This window comes from Pocillopora damicornis, chromosome 13, assembly GCF_964200805.1.
Source record: "Pocillopora damicornis chromosome 13, jaPocDami1.2, whole genome shotgun sequence".
Lineage (NCBI taxonomy): Eukaryota > Metazoa > Cnidaria > Anthozoa > Scleractinia > Pocilloporidae > Pocillopora > Pocillopora damicornis.
The window spans coordinates 3041795-3058290 of NC_142682.1; the positions used below are offsets into that span (position 1 = coordinate 3041795).

The 16496-nt window shown below is 35.2% G+C and overlaps 2 protein-coding genes across 2 annotated transcripts; both read left to right on the forward strand.

The window, feature by feature from the left end:
* The first annotated feature begins 5 nt into the window (after positions 1-5).
* LOC113686493 (iduronate 2-sulfatase) lies at positions 6-6260 on the forward strand. Its single transcript, XM_027204115.2, has 6 exons — positions 6-486; positions 1627-1715; positions 2112-2619; positions 3740-3937; positions 4250-4367; positions 5727-6260. Exons 1-6 carry the CDS (start codon positions 66-68, stop codon positions 6019-6021), a joined length of 1629 nt encoding a protein of 542 aa, XP_027059916.2. The 5' UTR covers positions 6-65; the 3' UTR covers positions 6022-6260.
* Positions 6261-8802: 2542 nt separating this feature from the next.
* Positions 8803-16228, forward strand: LOC113686490 (iduronate 2-sulfatase). Its single transcript, XM_027204112.2, has 6 exons — positions 8803-10948; positions 11957-12045; positions 12479-12986; positions 13867-14064; positions 14558-14675; positions 15328-16228. Exons 1-6 carry the CDS (start codon positions 10543-10545, stop codon positions 15599-15601), a joined length of 1593 nt encoding a protein of 530 aa, XP_027059913.2. The 5' UTR covers positions 8803-10542; the 3' UTR covers positions 15602-16228.
* The last annotated feature ends 268 nt before the right edge of the window (positions 16229-16496 follow it).

The window sequence follows — 16496 nt, forward strand, 5'->3', positions numbered from 1 at the left end:
TTTCCAGGGCCTCTCCCCTTTGCCTCCCATGTATTGTCTTTCCAGTGTCGGGTACAACCATCAACATGGAACTTAGACAGTTTCACTTTGCAACTTTATTAGCTGGTTTTCCTAGCTTTCTCATGACGTATTTAATGATCTGTACATCGGATGGATTCCCTCAAGATAAAATGAACGTTCTTTTTATAGTAGCCGACGATCTGAGACCAACGCTAGGCAGCTATGGGAATACTGTGGTACAGACCCCGAACCTTGACAAGCTCGCACAACGTTCGATTCGCTTTACCACAGCTGCTTCGCAGCAAGCTGTTTGTGCTCCCAGCCGAATTTCATTCCTTACTGGCAGGAGACCGGACACAACAAAGCTTTTTTCCAACGAAAAAGCTACCTACTGGAGGGTGAATGCTGGAAATTTCACCTCTTTACCACAACACTTCAAGGATAGTGGTTATTTTACCGCTTCCGCAGGAAAAGTCTTTCACCCAGGTATACCAGAATGTGATAAACCGCATGTTGCAGCCACATTTCGAGCGAAATCATTTCTCCATGTTCTAAGTTACACTTTTTGCGCATTCCCATTCCAACTTTCGTCTCGAAGTTGAGTTGGCTCTCAATTTTATTTGGGCCTGGGTATCCTCCAACTGTATTATTCCACAGACTCCTAATAGAACAGATGCCCAGATTCCAATATTTACATCTACCACGTAGAACTGGGTGAAATATCAGAATTTTTCCTGTTTCTGAAACAAGACGTCTTCGCTGCACGCAGTATAAAGAATAGCACCGCCGTATTTATTTCTTTAACACTTCAATCCCTGAGAGTGACTCGCATCTAATTTCTTCTTTCAATATCACCCCTTAATCAAACATTAAGATCATGAGAATAAAAGAAATGATAATAAACTGAAGAACCTCTTGATTGTTAAACAAATTCTCCTTGCCAGCACATTAGGAAATGTATAGAGAACAGTATGGAGAATATGCATACTGATGTTCAGGTGTAAAGGGTTAATGGTTAACCCTAACATCAGTATACATGTTCTCCATACTGCTATATATACTTTTCCTAAGGTGCTGACAAGGAGAATTTGTTCAGCAATCAAGAGCTTTAGTTGATAATTGTCTCCTATATTCTCATGATCTCGAATGATTCAGCAGTATCATTGTGAGGACAAACTAGATGCTGGTTGCTCTTAGGGTTTAAAGAGTTAAATTACCTACCTACCCCAGCATATGTAGCTATATTACTGAATACTTTTTATCCCTGTTGATGAGGTGGATCGGCAAAAGCTTGGGAGCTTATTCAACAGTAGCTTAAGGCTTCAGCTGAAACCATTATGTATAATTATGAAATGGTACTGTAGGATAACTTGCAACAGTCACATAAAATTTCTATTGTTTTATTCAAGAGAACAATGTCAGCATAGAAACCACAGGTTTTATACCAACGCTTCCCTCAATTGAACATTTCATTTTGTGTCCACATAATAAACAGATCTATCATATTGTGTTACTTACATCAGATAATATCAACAATGGAAGATCAAATTTTTATCCATGCATGGCATATATATTCTTTATAAATTTAAATCAATATTTACATTGTACCCTGGTTGTTTGTTTCAGGAAGAGCATCAAACTTTACAGATGATTATCCATATAGTTGGACCATTCCACCTTATCATGCTTCAACTCACACATACAAAAATGCAGCGGTGAGTTTGTGTAGAATTGCTGAATGTTGGAACCCTCTATAAATAGGACTCCAAATATTTCTCAGGAAGAGGAAGGAAAATCATTGTTATCTTTATGTTCAGAGGCATAAACTGGTTGTATCTCTTGACAACATTTGTGGCGGGAACAAAGACCTTCATAAGGATTCTTCATGTCTGATGTAGCAAAAAATATTGCTGCAATCCTTCGCCTTGTCTTTTCAGACCTCAAGGCATCAAAATGTCCTGTAGGTTGCTTAATATTCCCTCAAGAGGAGTAGTCCTGTCTTGATATATTAGATTACTAATGACCTTCTAGTTACACTATTATTCACAAGTCATTTCTGCATACTTTCTTTCTTTCTTCCTTTATTTATTCATTTTTTGTCCTCTTAATAGGTATGTCCAAGTGCAGATGGTAGACTACACACCAATATTGTATGTCCTGTTGATGTTGAAAAGCAACCAGAGAGAACATTGCCAGACATTCAAAGCACCCAATATGCTTTAAATTTCTTAAAAAATCACACTGATTCAAACAACAACAATCAGCCGTTCTTCCTGGCTGTTGGCTACCACAAGCCACACATCCCTCTGAAATTTCCCAAACAGTTCCTTGACATGTACCCCATAGAGGAGATTCACGTAGCAGCAGATCCCCTTCTTCCCTTTGATTTGCCGCCAGTGGCATATGAACCGTGGACTGATCTGCGATGGAGAGATGACATTGCAGCACTAAATCTGAGTTTTCCATATGAACGCATGCCAGATTTTTATGCCAAAAAGATCATACAAAGTTACTATGCTGCAACAACTTATATGGACAGTCTAGTCGGACAGTTGCTCATAGCTTTAGATGAGTATGGTCTTACAGGCAATACAATTGTGAGCTTCATTGGAGATCATGGTGAGATAAAGGATTGGGCCTCTTTGGTTTTTTTAACTTCATAAAGGGAAAGACAAGCTTAGAACTAATAGCTTTATTTTTGGGAAATACTGCTCTCACAGATTGCTCATGTGACTGTTGTCTCACATTATTATAAATTATCCATTGCTATTATTTAACCTTTCACTAATTTTTGCATATTTCACCCTCGAAACCCCAGTGGTGATTAACATGTAACTTCTCCCTAGGATATCCAACATTATCCAGCACACAGGAAATGACAATACTTTAACCTACCAGGTAGAAGTTATTGTTTTCATTTGACCCCAAATTCCTGTAACTAACTTACAAGGAAATGTGCAGCAGCTAGAAGGGAGAATTAACAATCAGATCTTGGGAATTAACCCTTTCACTCCCATGTGTGACCAAGACAGAATTTCTCCTCCCCATTTAAATCAATACAATATCAAACAGACAAGTAATATCAGTTAGGGGAGTATTAATTGATTCAATACCAAATTCTCAGAACTAACATCATAAGAATTCTATAACAGACTTTAAGGAGAATTACTAATGAGATCTTGGGAGTGAAAGGTTTAAAGGATTAAAAGTGATCCCCTATGAGGATTAGTAGTAGAGATTTAAAAAAACCTTTTTTGTTGTCCTGCCAAAACAGACTTACCTGTCAGCCAAGTAGTATTCACTCATTAAAGAGAGTGAATCTGACATATTTCCTTCCAACTTAGAATAAGGGGAAGGAAGAAGGGCCATGGAAGAAGGGTCATGGACAATGAATAGGGGAACTAATAATCTATTTTTAGACAATCTGCTGATTCTAACTGGGTTTTTTATTTGTTTCATTCAGTGTTTTTGTTGATACTGATCTGAATCTTGTGTGAAGCAGGACCACACTTTTGCTTCACTGTTCTTGCATACATGTGACCACTGAATAAGTTCTGCCCTCAAATAACCTCCCTATGGACGAGTAAAAAGGATTTATTTCTTATCAGTGCCCCTGCACTTTCACTTTGTTGATACATGATACTAGGAACAGGGACACTGTCAACACTGCGATTTAATAAGAGAATTCACTGTATGATTTAAATTGAAATTATTAAAACCAAAAACTACTTGATTGCAGGTTGGGCATTGGGTGAACATCAGGAGTGGTCAAAGTTCAGTAACTTCAGAATAGCCACAAATGTGCCCCTTATGATCCATATGCCTGGTGTAACTGACAATAGAGACCATGGTGGCTCAGGAATTGTATCTGATGCTCTTGTAGAATTAGTGGACTTGTTTCCAACTCTTGCAGAACTGGCTGAACTGAAAGTGCCAGGTAAACACCTACTTCTGATCACCTGAATAGATTATGTTTAGTTATATAGACAAGTGGTTCATAATGCACCAACTAATTTAAGGCCTCAACATCCCTCATGCCCCCCCCTTTTCCAAGCAACCCACTGGTTCTTCCAAGCAACCCACTTTGACTGTCGTCTCTGCCGAGGGGTGGGAAATTTGAACCCTGCTTGGGGGAGATAATGAACATCAAGATTTCAGGAGAAAATTTTGAGAAAGAATCCTTGTAAAACTGACTTTATAGATGGTTATAGGATCAAAAAACTATTTGAAGTTCTTAACCTTTTTGCAGATCTTTGCCCAGATGACTCATCAAACATCACTCTGTGCTCAGAGGGTCTCAGCTTTGCTCCTCTTTTGAAGAATTTAAGCATGCCATGGAAAAAGGCCATCTTTAGCCAATATCCAAGGTAAAAACAAAGATTCATTTTGATTGATTTAGCAGTAAAATAATACTACTGTAAAAATGCTTTTCCAAAAAGATAATGAATCAATCGTCATATTGAAGGTACAGGAAATTGCAGCAGACTCAAGGTAGTTCAATCCTTTTCCTTCAAATCCTTTAGTTCAATCCTACTCTCTTGATCAGTTTTAAAATAAATTATTTTAAAAAATTATTACAAAATTAACAAAAACAATGTTTTTTAAAATTATGAAATAAATAAAAGACGACAAAAAATTATTTAAAATTTTAAAAAAATTGTTAAAAATTTTAAAAAATGATTTAAAAAATAATCATAAAAATTAATTAAAAACAAATTTTAAAATTTTATAAAAAACTTTAAAAAATAATAACATATTTAAAATTCATTTAAAAAATTAATTTAAGAAGTAAAAAAAAATTTTAAATTTTTAAAAAATAATTAAAAAAATATTTGGAAAAAATTTGTTAAAAACAAATTAAAAAATGTCTTGAAAATTGTTTAAAAAATAATTAAATTTTGATAAAAATAATTTGAAAAAATTACTAAAAATAGTTAAAAGAAAATAATCAGAAAATTATTAAAAAATAAGTTTTAAAAAAAATTAAAAACTTAAAATATTTTATTTAAAAATCAACTTAAAAACAATTTATAAAATTTGAAAATTTTTGAAAAATAATTAAAAAATTGTTTGTTTAAAAGTTGTTTAAAACATTAATGCTGCCATTGCGGGCATCAATCGTCATACTGAAGGTATAGGAAATTATAGCAAAGACTTGGGGTAGTTTAATCCTTTTCATTCTAGAAGTTATTAAAATATGACTTCTGCTTAAGATTTTTGAGATATTAGCCAACCAACTGGTTGCAAAAATGTAGAACACAGAGGTACGTGTATCTGCTAAACCCAACTTGGGTGTCATACTGATCTAACACCCAGTTATTTCACCAAATTAAAAAGGAATTGAAGGGAAGAGTGTGGAAAATTAAATATTTTGAATGAAAGGGTCATAGCTCTCTAGTTCACTTTTTTTAGTGCTTAACCCTCTGACCTCTAAGAGTGACTAGCATCGAAATGTCTCCTTACATTATCACCCCTGAATCAAACATTAAGGTCACAAGAATAGTGGAAATGTTCACTAAAGAAGCTCTCGATTGTTAAACAAATTCTCCTTGTCAGCACCCAGGGAAATGTCTGGAAAACAGTAGAGAGAATATGCATACTGATGCTAGGGCGTTAAGGGTTAAAATTAAACCTTTTTGTGTTCTATTAGTTTTCATTATTGATTTTGGATTCAATTCCAAAAACTTAAATTACAGTGATAATCTCAAACTTGATCTTCTGCTCAGGCCATCAGATGAACCACAAGAAAACACGTGCGAGCCTAGGCCTTCTGAGATTACAATTATGGGATACTCCATGCAGACAAGCCGTTTTCATTACACTGAGTGGATACAATATGACCATGAAACACAGAAGGGGAACTGGTCGAACAAACATGCCAGGGAATTGTACATAGATCCTCGGGATGACCTGAATGTTGCTTCCTCACCAGATCTGTCAGATCTGGTCCAGGAGTTGTCAGATCAACTGAGGAAAGGCTGGAGAAATGCTTTACCGGAGAACAATCACGTTAATGCATGAATTACTCATTGTTTTACAAAATGGAAAGCTTTCCCATGCATTTTTGTCAGAAAATAATATAATTTCTACACTTAAAGCTAACGATCAACTGTAAATAAAGGAACTTTTTTCCGATAATCAATTCCAAGAATGTCAGAAGCAATAGAATGACTAGGAAATGTATGCAAACAATGTAACTCAACAAGGTCATTAGTTTCTAAAGAAAGTATTTTGCTGTGTTGACATGAAAAAGAAACAAATGGTCTGCTTTTTTCAACGTCTGACAGAGGTCAACGGTACACCAAGCAGGTAGCCGGAAACTTGATGAGGTTGCGTTATATAACAACAGGGGTGATGTGTTTCAGGGAACCCGAGCAACCCTAACCATCTAAAACTGCTTGAAATCGGGCTGCGGAGCGAGTGCACAGCAAAGAAAACAAAATAGTTTTATAATAATTTAAATTTAGAGAAAAAAATTAAATTGACTGAGAATAGGAAACCACGAAAAGAACAGTGACATTTGAAACAGTGTGTGATAAACAGAACTTGCAAATCTCGCAAGATGCATGTAGCTTATAAATTCTCTAACATTACCGCACTTACAAGCAGCATCCTTACGAGTCCCAAACGCGAAATAGATCGAGTGAATCAGCTTTAGGAACCTATGACATGCTGGTATTGATTTGTTCCGATCTCTTTGAAAGATTTCTTAGAGTGGAGTTTATTAGAACGGAAGAGTCTCTATTTTTATGATATTTGTGTTTGATCAGAAGTACTGTTGACAAGGCCAACCATTGTCTGAGATACGACAATCAAGTCATCTTTAGGTAGTCATAGGATAACATGACTTTAATTCACCAAATTGACATTTTCCTTTTGTATCATCAATGATATTTAACAGCACGTATGACTGTGAAAACTTTAAGGCATGTTATTCTTAACCCTTTCACTCCCACAAGTGACCAAGACAGAATTTTTCCTTGCAATATCAATACAATATCAAGCAGGCAGGTGATGAGAATAGAGAAGAATATCAATCATGGAATGATTAGTTGATCCAATACCAAATTCTCTGAACTAACATCATAAGAATTGTATGGCAGATAGTAGGGAGAATTACTAATTAGATCTTGGGAGTGAAAGGGTTAACAAACAGAGAAGCCTTGACTGTGCTCTGTTATATTATAAAGCACGCAGGAAGCAGCTAGAGCACGAGAGAAGTGTAGGGAGAAACACAGACGAAGTCCGTTAAATTCCCCAAGCATTAATTTCAATTTTCAAAACAAACGTTATTTCCAAAGCGAACAACAGTGTCGTCAGCATGCTCTATACTCGCATAAAGCACGCTACAATAAGCCAATCAGAATCCCTGTTAGAATGGTTCAAATAATCTGATTGGCTGTACAAGACTAAAGCTGTCAAAAGTGTCAAACCATCAAAGTTCACATTCTACGATACTCTATAAACTAAAATAGTTCGGCAGGTCGAATTTAACACTTTTGCCTGAAGTTTTTAAGCCTCTAATACAGCATCTTGAAGTGAAATGTTCAGTGACCTTCAGCCGAATTATGGCTCATAAAAACACGCGAGTCTTTTCACTTGACGAGGTAGAAAACAAACAGTTCAAGGCGAGAATTTTTAGAATGAATGACAGCCGAATTCAACGGAACATGAGGAGCGCTCGGGATGACAGCGCCGCAAAACTCGGCTGCGGTGACTTATGTGACTTTCCACTCAACGCATCGGAAAGGATATCAGAGCAAGCTCTTATTTTTTCACTCGAAGGGTGGTCGATGTAGTTTCTGAGGCTTGCTTTACGGTGATGACCGGAGATCGCCACGATGAACTTCAGCATGATCATTTACGCTCGGACACCGTCATGATCAGTATGAATTTTAACATTTATGCCAGTTTTATTATATTTTTCATTATTTCTGTTTTGTTATGTTTTGTTTTTGAACACTGAACTTTATATACTATACGAGTGTTAGCTGTGTTTGATTTTTATTACCGTACGTAAGCTTGCAATCTAACTCAGCGCGAAATCTTTAAAACTCGGAATGTCTATTTTGTTTTTCCTTTGAGGATTTTCGTATCTGCTCACGTTTTAACAGCGTAAATTACGGCGCCTGGTATGTTTACAAACCTTTGTTTTGTTCTTCTGTTGCTACTTGCCGGCGTCGTCGGTAAAAAGCTAGAAGAAGTCCTGGAAAAGGTTTAACATAGTACAATTTGACAGATGGCGTGACAGCTTTAGCTCAGCTCTGTGCTCTATACTCTCATAGAGCACGCTCTTTTAACCAATGACAGTGCGCGTTATATCCGAACTTTATTATAATTGAAAATATAACATGGTCATCTGCCGTATTTATACATAATTTATACAATTAAATAAATGAGATTAGCCTGTGGCTGTGTTATTTCTTGTATTTTTTAAATAAAAATTGCTATTATTAAAAAGAAATCAAACCTTTCTTATTTGAACACCAACCAGAAACCCTTTTCTTATTGCCTAATAATGTTTACTTTTGTCTCAGCTGGTTCCCTATCCAGAGTCATTTGATGTTCATAGCATATGTCCTGTGCCATGTAGTATAAGACTAAAGTGGAATGCCAAAAAGTAAAATGCAAAGCAGACTGTGTTATGAGTAGTTGTTGTAAATATGATCTTCTAGAAATTTCCAGACTGCTAAGTCATGCTGACTTGCATAGCGTAGAACTTTCCAGAACATTTCATCAAGTCACGTATTTATTATGTAATACTACTAAAATAGTTCTTGTGTAAGCTGGTGTGTGTGATTCAAAGGAGTGTAACACAAATTTGAAGTACAGAAAAGTTAAATGTGAGGCAAACCGTATCAAAAACTGGGCAATGTCGACTAAATATGCAAGCTGTACCTCTAGCCGGTTGTATTTTCCAAGGCCCTTAAGATCCTACCAGCTATGGCGAATAGTGGTCGGTTGGCCATCTTAAATCACCATTTCTCGAATGCAGAACGTTTGTCTACTTTACGTGGCCTGAACCTTTGCCTCGGATGCTTTTTGACGGTGTTTGAGGTTTGCTAGAACTCTACCTTGACCTTTGGCGTTGGTTAGCCTTTCAGTGTTCACGTCGTCTTAGACGTGGGTTGCTGTCGTGCTTGGTATTGGGCTTATTTTGGGGGCCATGGTGTTAGCTAAAACCGTAGCCACCAAAATATCTTTCTCAACATGCCCACAAAATTTTCAAATTTTTTACAACTTGTTCCTATGCCCGGCCAAGCCTTTATTTATGGTAACTGGCCACCGTGTAGCCACTAACTATGGCTTATAAATACAGGCGTTTAGTTTTAACTTGTAAAACTCCCTGAAGAAGTTCACGACAGCTAAAACAAACGCGTCGGAGAATAAAGAAGTTTTACAACTACCGTTCACAAAGTGCTAATCTCTAGATCAGTTTTAAAAGAAATTATTTTAAAAATTATCACAAAATTAACAAAACAATTTTTTTTAATTATGAAAAAATAAATAAATAAAAGACAATAAAAAATATTGAAAATTTTAAAAAAATTATTAAAAAAATAAATAATCATAAAAATTGTTAAAAACAAATTTAAAAATTTTTAAAAAACTGTTAAAAAATAACATATTATTCAAAATTCATTTAAAAAATTGATTTAAGAAGTTAAAAAAATTTTTAAATTTTTAAAAAACAGTTTAAAAAATAATTTGAAAAAATTTGTAAAAAACAAATTAAAAAAGTCTTGAAAATTGTTTAAAAAATAATTAAAATATTGATAAAAAATAATTTGAAAAAATTATTTAAAATAGTTAAGAGAAGATTATCAGAAAATAATTAAAAAATTAGTTTTAAAAGAAATTAAAAACTGGTAAAAAAATTAATAAGAAAATTTTTTTAAAAAATTCAATTTAAAAATTAACTTAAAAACTATTTTAAAAATTTGAAAATTTTTGAAAAATAAGTAAAAAATTGTTTGAAAGTTGTTTAAAACATTAATGCCATTTCGGGCATCTAAATCGTGGCCAATTTTCAAGCTAAATGCTTTTGTATTGTACATGATTTTGAATTTTTACGAAATTTCGTATATTCATTTTATCAATTGTATTTTGTGAATTAAAAATTTTTTAAAAATTGTTCAAAAAATAGTTTCAAAATTATTTAGAAAATAATTTTTAAAATAATTAAAAGAGAATAAATTAAAAAAGTATTAAAAATTGACGAAAAAAACAATTAAAATATCAATTAAAAAAATTGAAAAAAGATTTTAAAAATATATTAAAAATAATCTAAAAAATTGTTCAAGAAATTTGATTAAAAAAATTTTTAAAAAATTGTTTCAAAAAGAATTAAAAAACTTATTTTAAAAATAATTGAAAAAAGTAATTAAAAATTAGATGATAAACTATTTAAGAAATTATTTTAAAAATAAAATTAGTTAAAAAATAATTTTAAACAAATTTATGAAAAAATTAATTAAAAAGTTGTTATAAAAAAGGTTGTTGTAGGTCATTCCATGTTTTGGTGTGTACGCCTCAATCAGCATGAAACCTAGACAGTTTCACTTTGCAACTCTATTATTTCTTATAACGTATTTAATGATCTGTACATCGAATGGATCCCCGCAAGATAAAATGAACGTTCTCCTTATAGTAGCCGACGATTTTAGACAAGCGCTGGGCAGCTATGGGAATACTGTGGTAAAAACTCCGAACCTTGACCAGCTCGCACAACGTTCGATTCGCTTTACCAAAGCCGCTTCACAGCAAGCTGTTTGTGGTCCCAGCCGAATTTCATTCCTTACTGGCAGGAGACCAGACACAACAAAGCTTGTTTACAACAAAAAACTTACCTACTGGAGGGTGAATGCTGGAAATTTCACCACTTTACCACAACACTTCAAGGATAGTGGTTATTTTACCGCTTCTTCAGGAAAAGTCTTTCACCCAGGTATACCAGAATGTGATAAACCGCATGTTGCAGCCACATTTCGAGCTGAATTATTTACCCATGTTCCGTTACACTTTTTGTACATTCTCAGTCCAACTTTCGTCTAAAAATTGAGTTGGCTCCCAATTTTATTTGGGCATACTGGCCATTCTCGACAATGAAAAAAAAAGGGTGGGTATCCTCCAACTGTATTATTCCACAGACCCCTAATAGAACAGATCCCCAGATTCCAATATTTACATCTACTACGTAGAACTGGGTGAAATATCAGAATTTTTCCTGTTTCTGAGACAAGATGTCTTTGCTGCACGCAGTATAAAGAATAGTATCGCCATTTTTATTTCTTTAATGGTTTTACCTACTTTTCTCATTAGTATTGTCTACCATTAACCCTTTACACCCTAACATCAGAATGCATATTCTCCATACTGCTTATATATATTTTTTCTAAAGTGCTGACAAGGAGAATTTGCTCAACAATCAAGAGCTTCTTTATTTGGTGATCATTTCCTTTATTTTCCTGATCTTAAATGAATGACTCAGCAGTATAATTGTAAGGAGAAACTAGATGCTGGTCACTCTCAGGGTTTAAAGGCTTAAATCACCCCCAGTATATGTAGCTGTATTACTGAATACTTTTTATCCCCGATGATGATGTAGATCGGCAAAAGCTTGGGAGCTTATTCATCAATAGCTTAAGGCTTAAGTTAAAACCATTATGTATAATTATGGAATGCTACTGTGGGATAACTTGCAACAGTCACATAAAATTTCTTTTGTTTTATTCAAGATAACAATGTCGGCATAGAAACCACAGGTTTTATACCAACTCTTCCCTCGATTTGAAAACTTCATTTTGTGTCCACATAATAAACAGATCTATCATATTGTGTTACTTACATCTGATGATATCAACGATGAAACATAAAATTTTTAGCCGTGCACGGCATGTATATCCTATATAAATTAAAATAAAAATTTACATTGTACCCTGGTCGTTTGTTTCAGGAAAAGCATCAAACTCTACTGATGACTATCCATATAGTTGGACCATTCCACCTTATCATCCTTCAACTCACGAATACAAAAATGCACCGGTGAGTTTGTTAAGAATTGCTGAATATTAGAATCCTTTATAAATGGAACTCCAAATATTTTTTAGGAAGAGGTGGGAAACTCATGGTTATCTTCATGTTCAAAGGTATATACTGGTTGTATTTCGAGCTAGCATTTGTGGTAGGAACCAAGACTTTTATCAGGATTCTTTATGTCTGATAAAGCAAAAAAAAATTGCTGCAATCCTTCACCTTGTCTTTTCAGACCTCATGGCATCAAAATGTCCTGTAGGTTGTTTAATATTCCCTCAAGAGGAGTGGTCCTGTCTTTATATGTTAGATTGCTAATTATCTTCTGGTTACACCGTTATTCACAAGTTGTTTCTGCATACTAACCTCATGCTATTCTTTCTCTCTTTCTTTTTCTTCCTTCCTTCCTTTCTTGCTTTATTTTACTTGGTTGTCCTCTTAATAGGTATGTCCAAGTGTAGATGGTCAACTACACACCAACGTTGTATGTCCAGTCGATGTTAAAAAGCAACCAGAGGGAACATTGCCAGACATTCAGAGCACTCAATATGCTTTAAATTTCTTAAAAAATTACACTGATTCAAACAACAACAACCAGCCGTTCTTCCTGGCTGTTGGTTACCACAAGCCGCACCTCCCTCTGAAATATCCTAAAGAGTTCCTCGACATGTACCCCATAGAGGAGATTGACATAGCAGCAAATCCCGAACTTCCCTTTGATTTGCCGCCAGTGGCATATGAACCGTGGACTGATCTGCGATGGAGAGATGACATTGCAGCACTAAATCTGAGTTTCCCATATGAACCCATTCCAGATTTTTATGCCAAAAGGATCATACAAAGTTACTATGCTGCAACAACCTATATGGACAGTCTAGTCGGACAGTTACTGACAGCTTTAGACGAGTATGGTCTTACAGGCAATACAATTGTGAGCTTCATTGGAGATCATGGTAAGATAAAGGATTGGGCCTCTTTGGTTTATAACTTCATAAAGGGAAAGACAAGCTTGGCACTAATAGCTTTATTTTTGAGAACTACTGCTCTCACTGATTGTTCATGCGTGGTTTGAAGTTGTCTCACATTATTGTAAATAATTCATTATTATTAATTAACTTCTCACTGATTTGCAATTACTTCACCATTTAAAATCCAGTGGTGATTAACGTGTAACTTCTCTCTATGATATCCAACATTATCCGGCAAACAGGAAATGACAATACTTTAACTTACCAGGTAGAAGTTATTGTTGTCATTTGACTCCTTCTTCCTGTAGCTAATTTACTAGGAAATGTGCAGCAGTTAGAAGGGAGACTTAACAATCAGATCTTAGGAGTCAAAGGGTGAAATGTGATCAACTGGGTGGATAAGTAGTAGAGTTTGAAAAAAGCCTCTTCTCTTTTCCGACAAAAGCAGATTTACCCGTCAGTCAAGAAGTACTCACTCATCAATGAGATTGAATCTGACGAAGTAGGGACATGGGCAATAAATATGGGAATTAATGAAATTTTTTTAGACAACATGATTTTAACTGGGTTTTTTATTTGTTTTGTTTTCTGTTTTTTTTATTACTGATCTGAATCTTGTATGAAGCAGTAACACACTTTTGCTTAATTATCCTTGCATTCATGTGAATACTCAATAAGTTCTGCCCTCAAATATCCACGCTATGGATGAGTTAAAATGATTTATTTCTTATCATTGCCCTTGCACTTTCACTTCAATGATACATGGTACTAGGAGCAGGGAAACTATCAACACTGAAATTAAAAAAGATAATTCACTCTATGATTTAAATTGAAATGATTAACACAAAAAACTACTTGATTGCAGGTTTTGCATTGGGTGAACATCAGGAGTGGTCAAAGTACAGTAACTTCAGAGGAACCACAAATGTACCCCTAATAATCCATGTACCTGGTATGACTGACAACAGAGACCATGGAGGCTCAGGAATTGTATCTGATGCTCTTGTAGAATTAGTGGACTTGTTTCCAACTCTTGCAGAACTGGCTGAGCTGAAAGTGCCAGGTAAACACCTACTTCTGGTCACATGAATTGATTACGTTTAGTTGTACAGACAAGTAGTGCGTAATGCACTAACCAATTAAAAGCTTCAACATCCCCCATATCTTCCCTCCCCCTTCCAAGCAATCCACTGGCATTTGACTGTGGCTCCTGCCTTGGGGGGGGGGGGGGGGGGCGGTGAAGAATTTGAACCCTGCCTGAGTTGGAGGGGGATTTGAACTGGGACTGTCAAGTCTTTCTAGCACAATAAAAATGTTAAATACTTTCTCCTACGTCGGTCTTTAAAGGTAAAAAGTACACCTTTGTGAGAGTGGCTCAGAAGAATCAATACTGAAATTTAAGTATGAAAATATTTCACTAAGAAAAATATAAATTCTGAACGGATAATGAACATCAAAATTTCAGTAGAAAAATGCGAGAAAGAATCTCTTTAAAGCTGACTCTACAGAAGGGTATAGGATTGAAAAACTAAATGAAGTTCTAAATCTTCTGGCAGATCTTTGCCCAGATGACTCTTCAAACATCACTCTGTGTTCAGAGGGTCTCAGCTTTGCTCCTCTTTTGAAGAATTTAGACATGCCATGGAAAAAGGCCATCTTTAGCCAACATCCAAGGTAAAAACAAAGATTCATTGTAATTAATTTAGCACTGAAATAATACTACTTATAAAACGCCTTCCCAAATAACGAATCTATCATCGTATTGGAGGCATAGGAAATTACAGCAAAGACTCAAGGTAGTTCAATCCTTTTCATTCTGGAAATTATTAAGACATAACTTCTGCTGAAAATTTTTAAAACATTAGCCAGCCAACTGGTTTTAAAAAAGTAAAGAACACATGCGGTACATTTATCTGTTAAACCCAGCTTGGGTGTCGTATTGATCTAACACCAAATGATTTCACCTAATTAGAAAGGAATTAAAGTGGAGAGAGTGAAAAATTAAACATTTTGAATGAGAGGGTCATAGCTCTCCACTTCAATTTTTTCAGTGCTCAACCCTTGGATCTCTAAGAGTGACTAGCATCTAATTTCTCCTTACATTATCACGCCTGAATCACACATCAAGGTCACAATAGCAAAGGAAATGTTTCCTAAAGAAGCTCTTGATTGTTAAACAAATTCCCCTTATCAGCACCTTTGGAAATGCTGAGGAACAGTATAGAGAATACGCATACTGTTAAGGATTCAAATTAAACCTAGGTGTTCCATTGTTTTTCATCATTGATTTTGGATTCAATCTCAAATTCGTTGATCTTGTGCTCAGACCATCAGATGAACCACAACAAAACTCGTGTGCGCCTACGCTTTCTGAGATTACAATTATGGGATACTCCATGCAGACAAGTTCTTACCATTACGCTGAGTGGATACAATATGACCATGAAACACAGAAGGGGAACTGGTCGAACGTACATGCCAGGGAATTATACTTAGGTCCTCGGGATGACGTGAATGTTGCTTCCGTACCTTCTCTATCGAATCTGGTCCAGGATTTGTCAGATCAGTTGAGGAAAGGCTGGAGAAATGCTTTACCATAGAACAGTTACGTTAATGCATGAATTACACATAATATATATTTAACCCCTGTGCTTTGTAGTTGGCTTAAAGCCTTGTTTCCTAATTTGGGGAGATTCCCAAATGATCAGGAAATTTTTGCAGTAATCAATTGCCAAGAATATCATAAGTAGTTGACTGACTAGGAAATGTATGCAAACAATGTTATTCAACAAGGTTATTAGCTTCTAAAGAAAGTATTTTACTGTGTCGACATGAAAAGGAAACAATTTCAAGGTAATCCACACACCTACCCATTGTCTAAGGTCCGTAAACTGCCATAGCAAATGTTGTCGAGCTGATTACTCATGGTATTCTTGCATTAGCCTCAGTCAAAAGTCTGATAGACAAACTACAACCAGGCATTTACCCTGGATCAGAGCAAATTTGCTTCAAAGATGGGCCAATGCTTGAAATGTCAGCTTTCAAAATTTGCCATATCAGTTCACGTACCTTGATCCTTTTAACTGCAGATGAAATAGAATGTTACAGCCATGTACTGGATGACAACGTATGTACACAGAGGGTAACTTGTATCGCATTGAAGCAATATTTAATTCAAAGGTGAAATGGCTGTTTACAGCTAAATAAATACAAATACAGTGGCCAAAGTTGTGTTAACATTACTGTACGAAAATTTATTTATTTTAGAGTCCCTGCGTTGATCTTCATTAACAACTGGATAAATTTATAGACAGCATAAAAAAAGTTACTGCATGTGACCAAACAGACCTAAACATCTAACAGGCTGGTTTAGTGATATCTAGAAATTGTTTTGATTACATTAGTTTCTTGAACTTCTTCACTGTGCATGTCAACATCACCGTCCTTAGCAGAGACAACTGTTGTAGCTTGTGCTTTCAAAATGTTCATGATTAA

Coding starts and splice junctions, on each gene's coding strand:
- LOC113686493 (XM_027204115.2), top strand. CDS start 66: ATGGAACTTAGACAGTTTCACTTTGCAACTTTATTAGCTGGTTTTCCT. Junction 1,716..2,111: donor ACACATACAAAAATGCAGCG/GTGAGTTTGTGT, acceptor TCCTCTTAATAG/GTATGTCCAAGTGCAGATGG. Junction 3,938..4,249: donor GGCTGAACTGAAAGTGCCAG/GTAAACACCTAC, acceptor ACCTTTTTGCAG/ATCTTTGCCCAGATGACTCA.
- LOC113686490 (XM_027204112.2), top strand. CDS start 10,543: ATGAAACCTAGACAGTTTCACTTTGCAACTCTATTATTTCTTATAACG. Junction 10,949..11,956: donor AGGAAAAGTCTTTCACCCAG/GTATACCAGAAT, acceptor CGTTTGTTTCAG/GAAAAGCATCAAACTCTACT. Junction 14,065..14,557: donor GGCTGAGCTGAAAGTGCCAG/GTAAACACCTAC, acceptor ATCTTCTGGCAG/ATCTTTGCCCAGATGACTCT.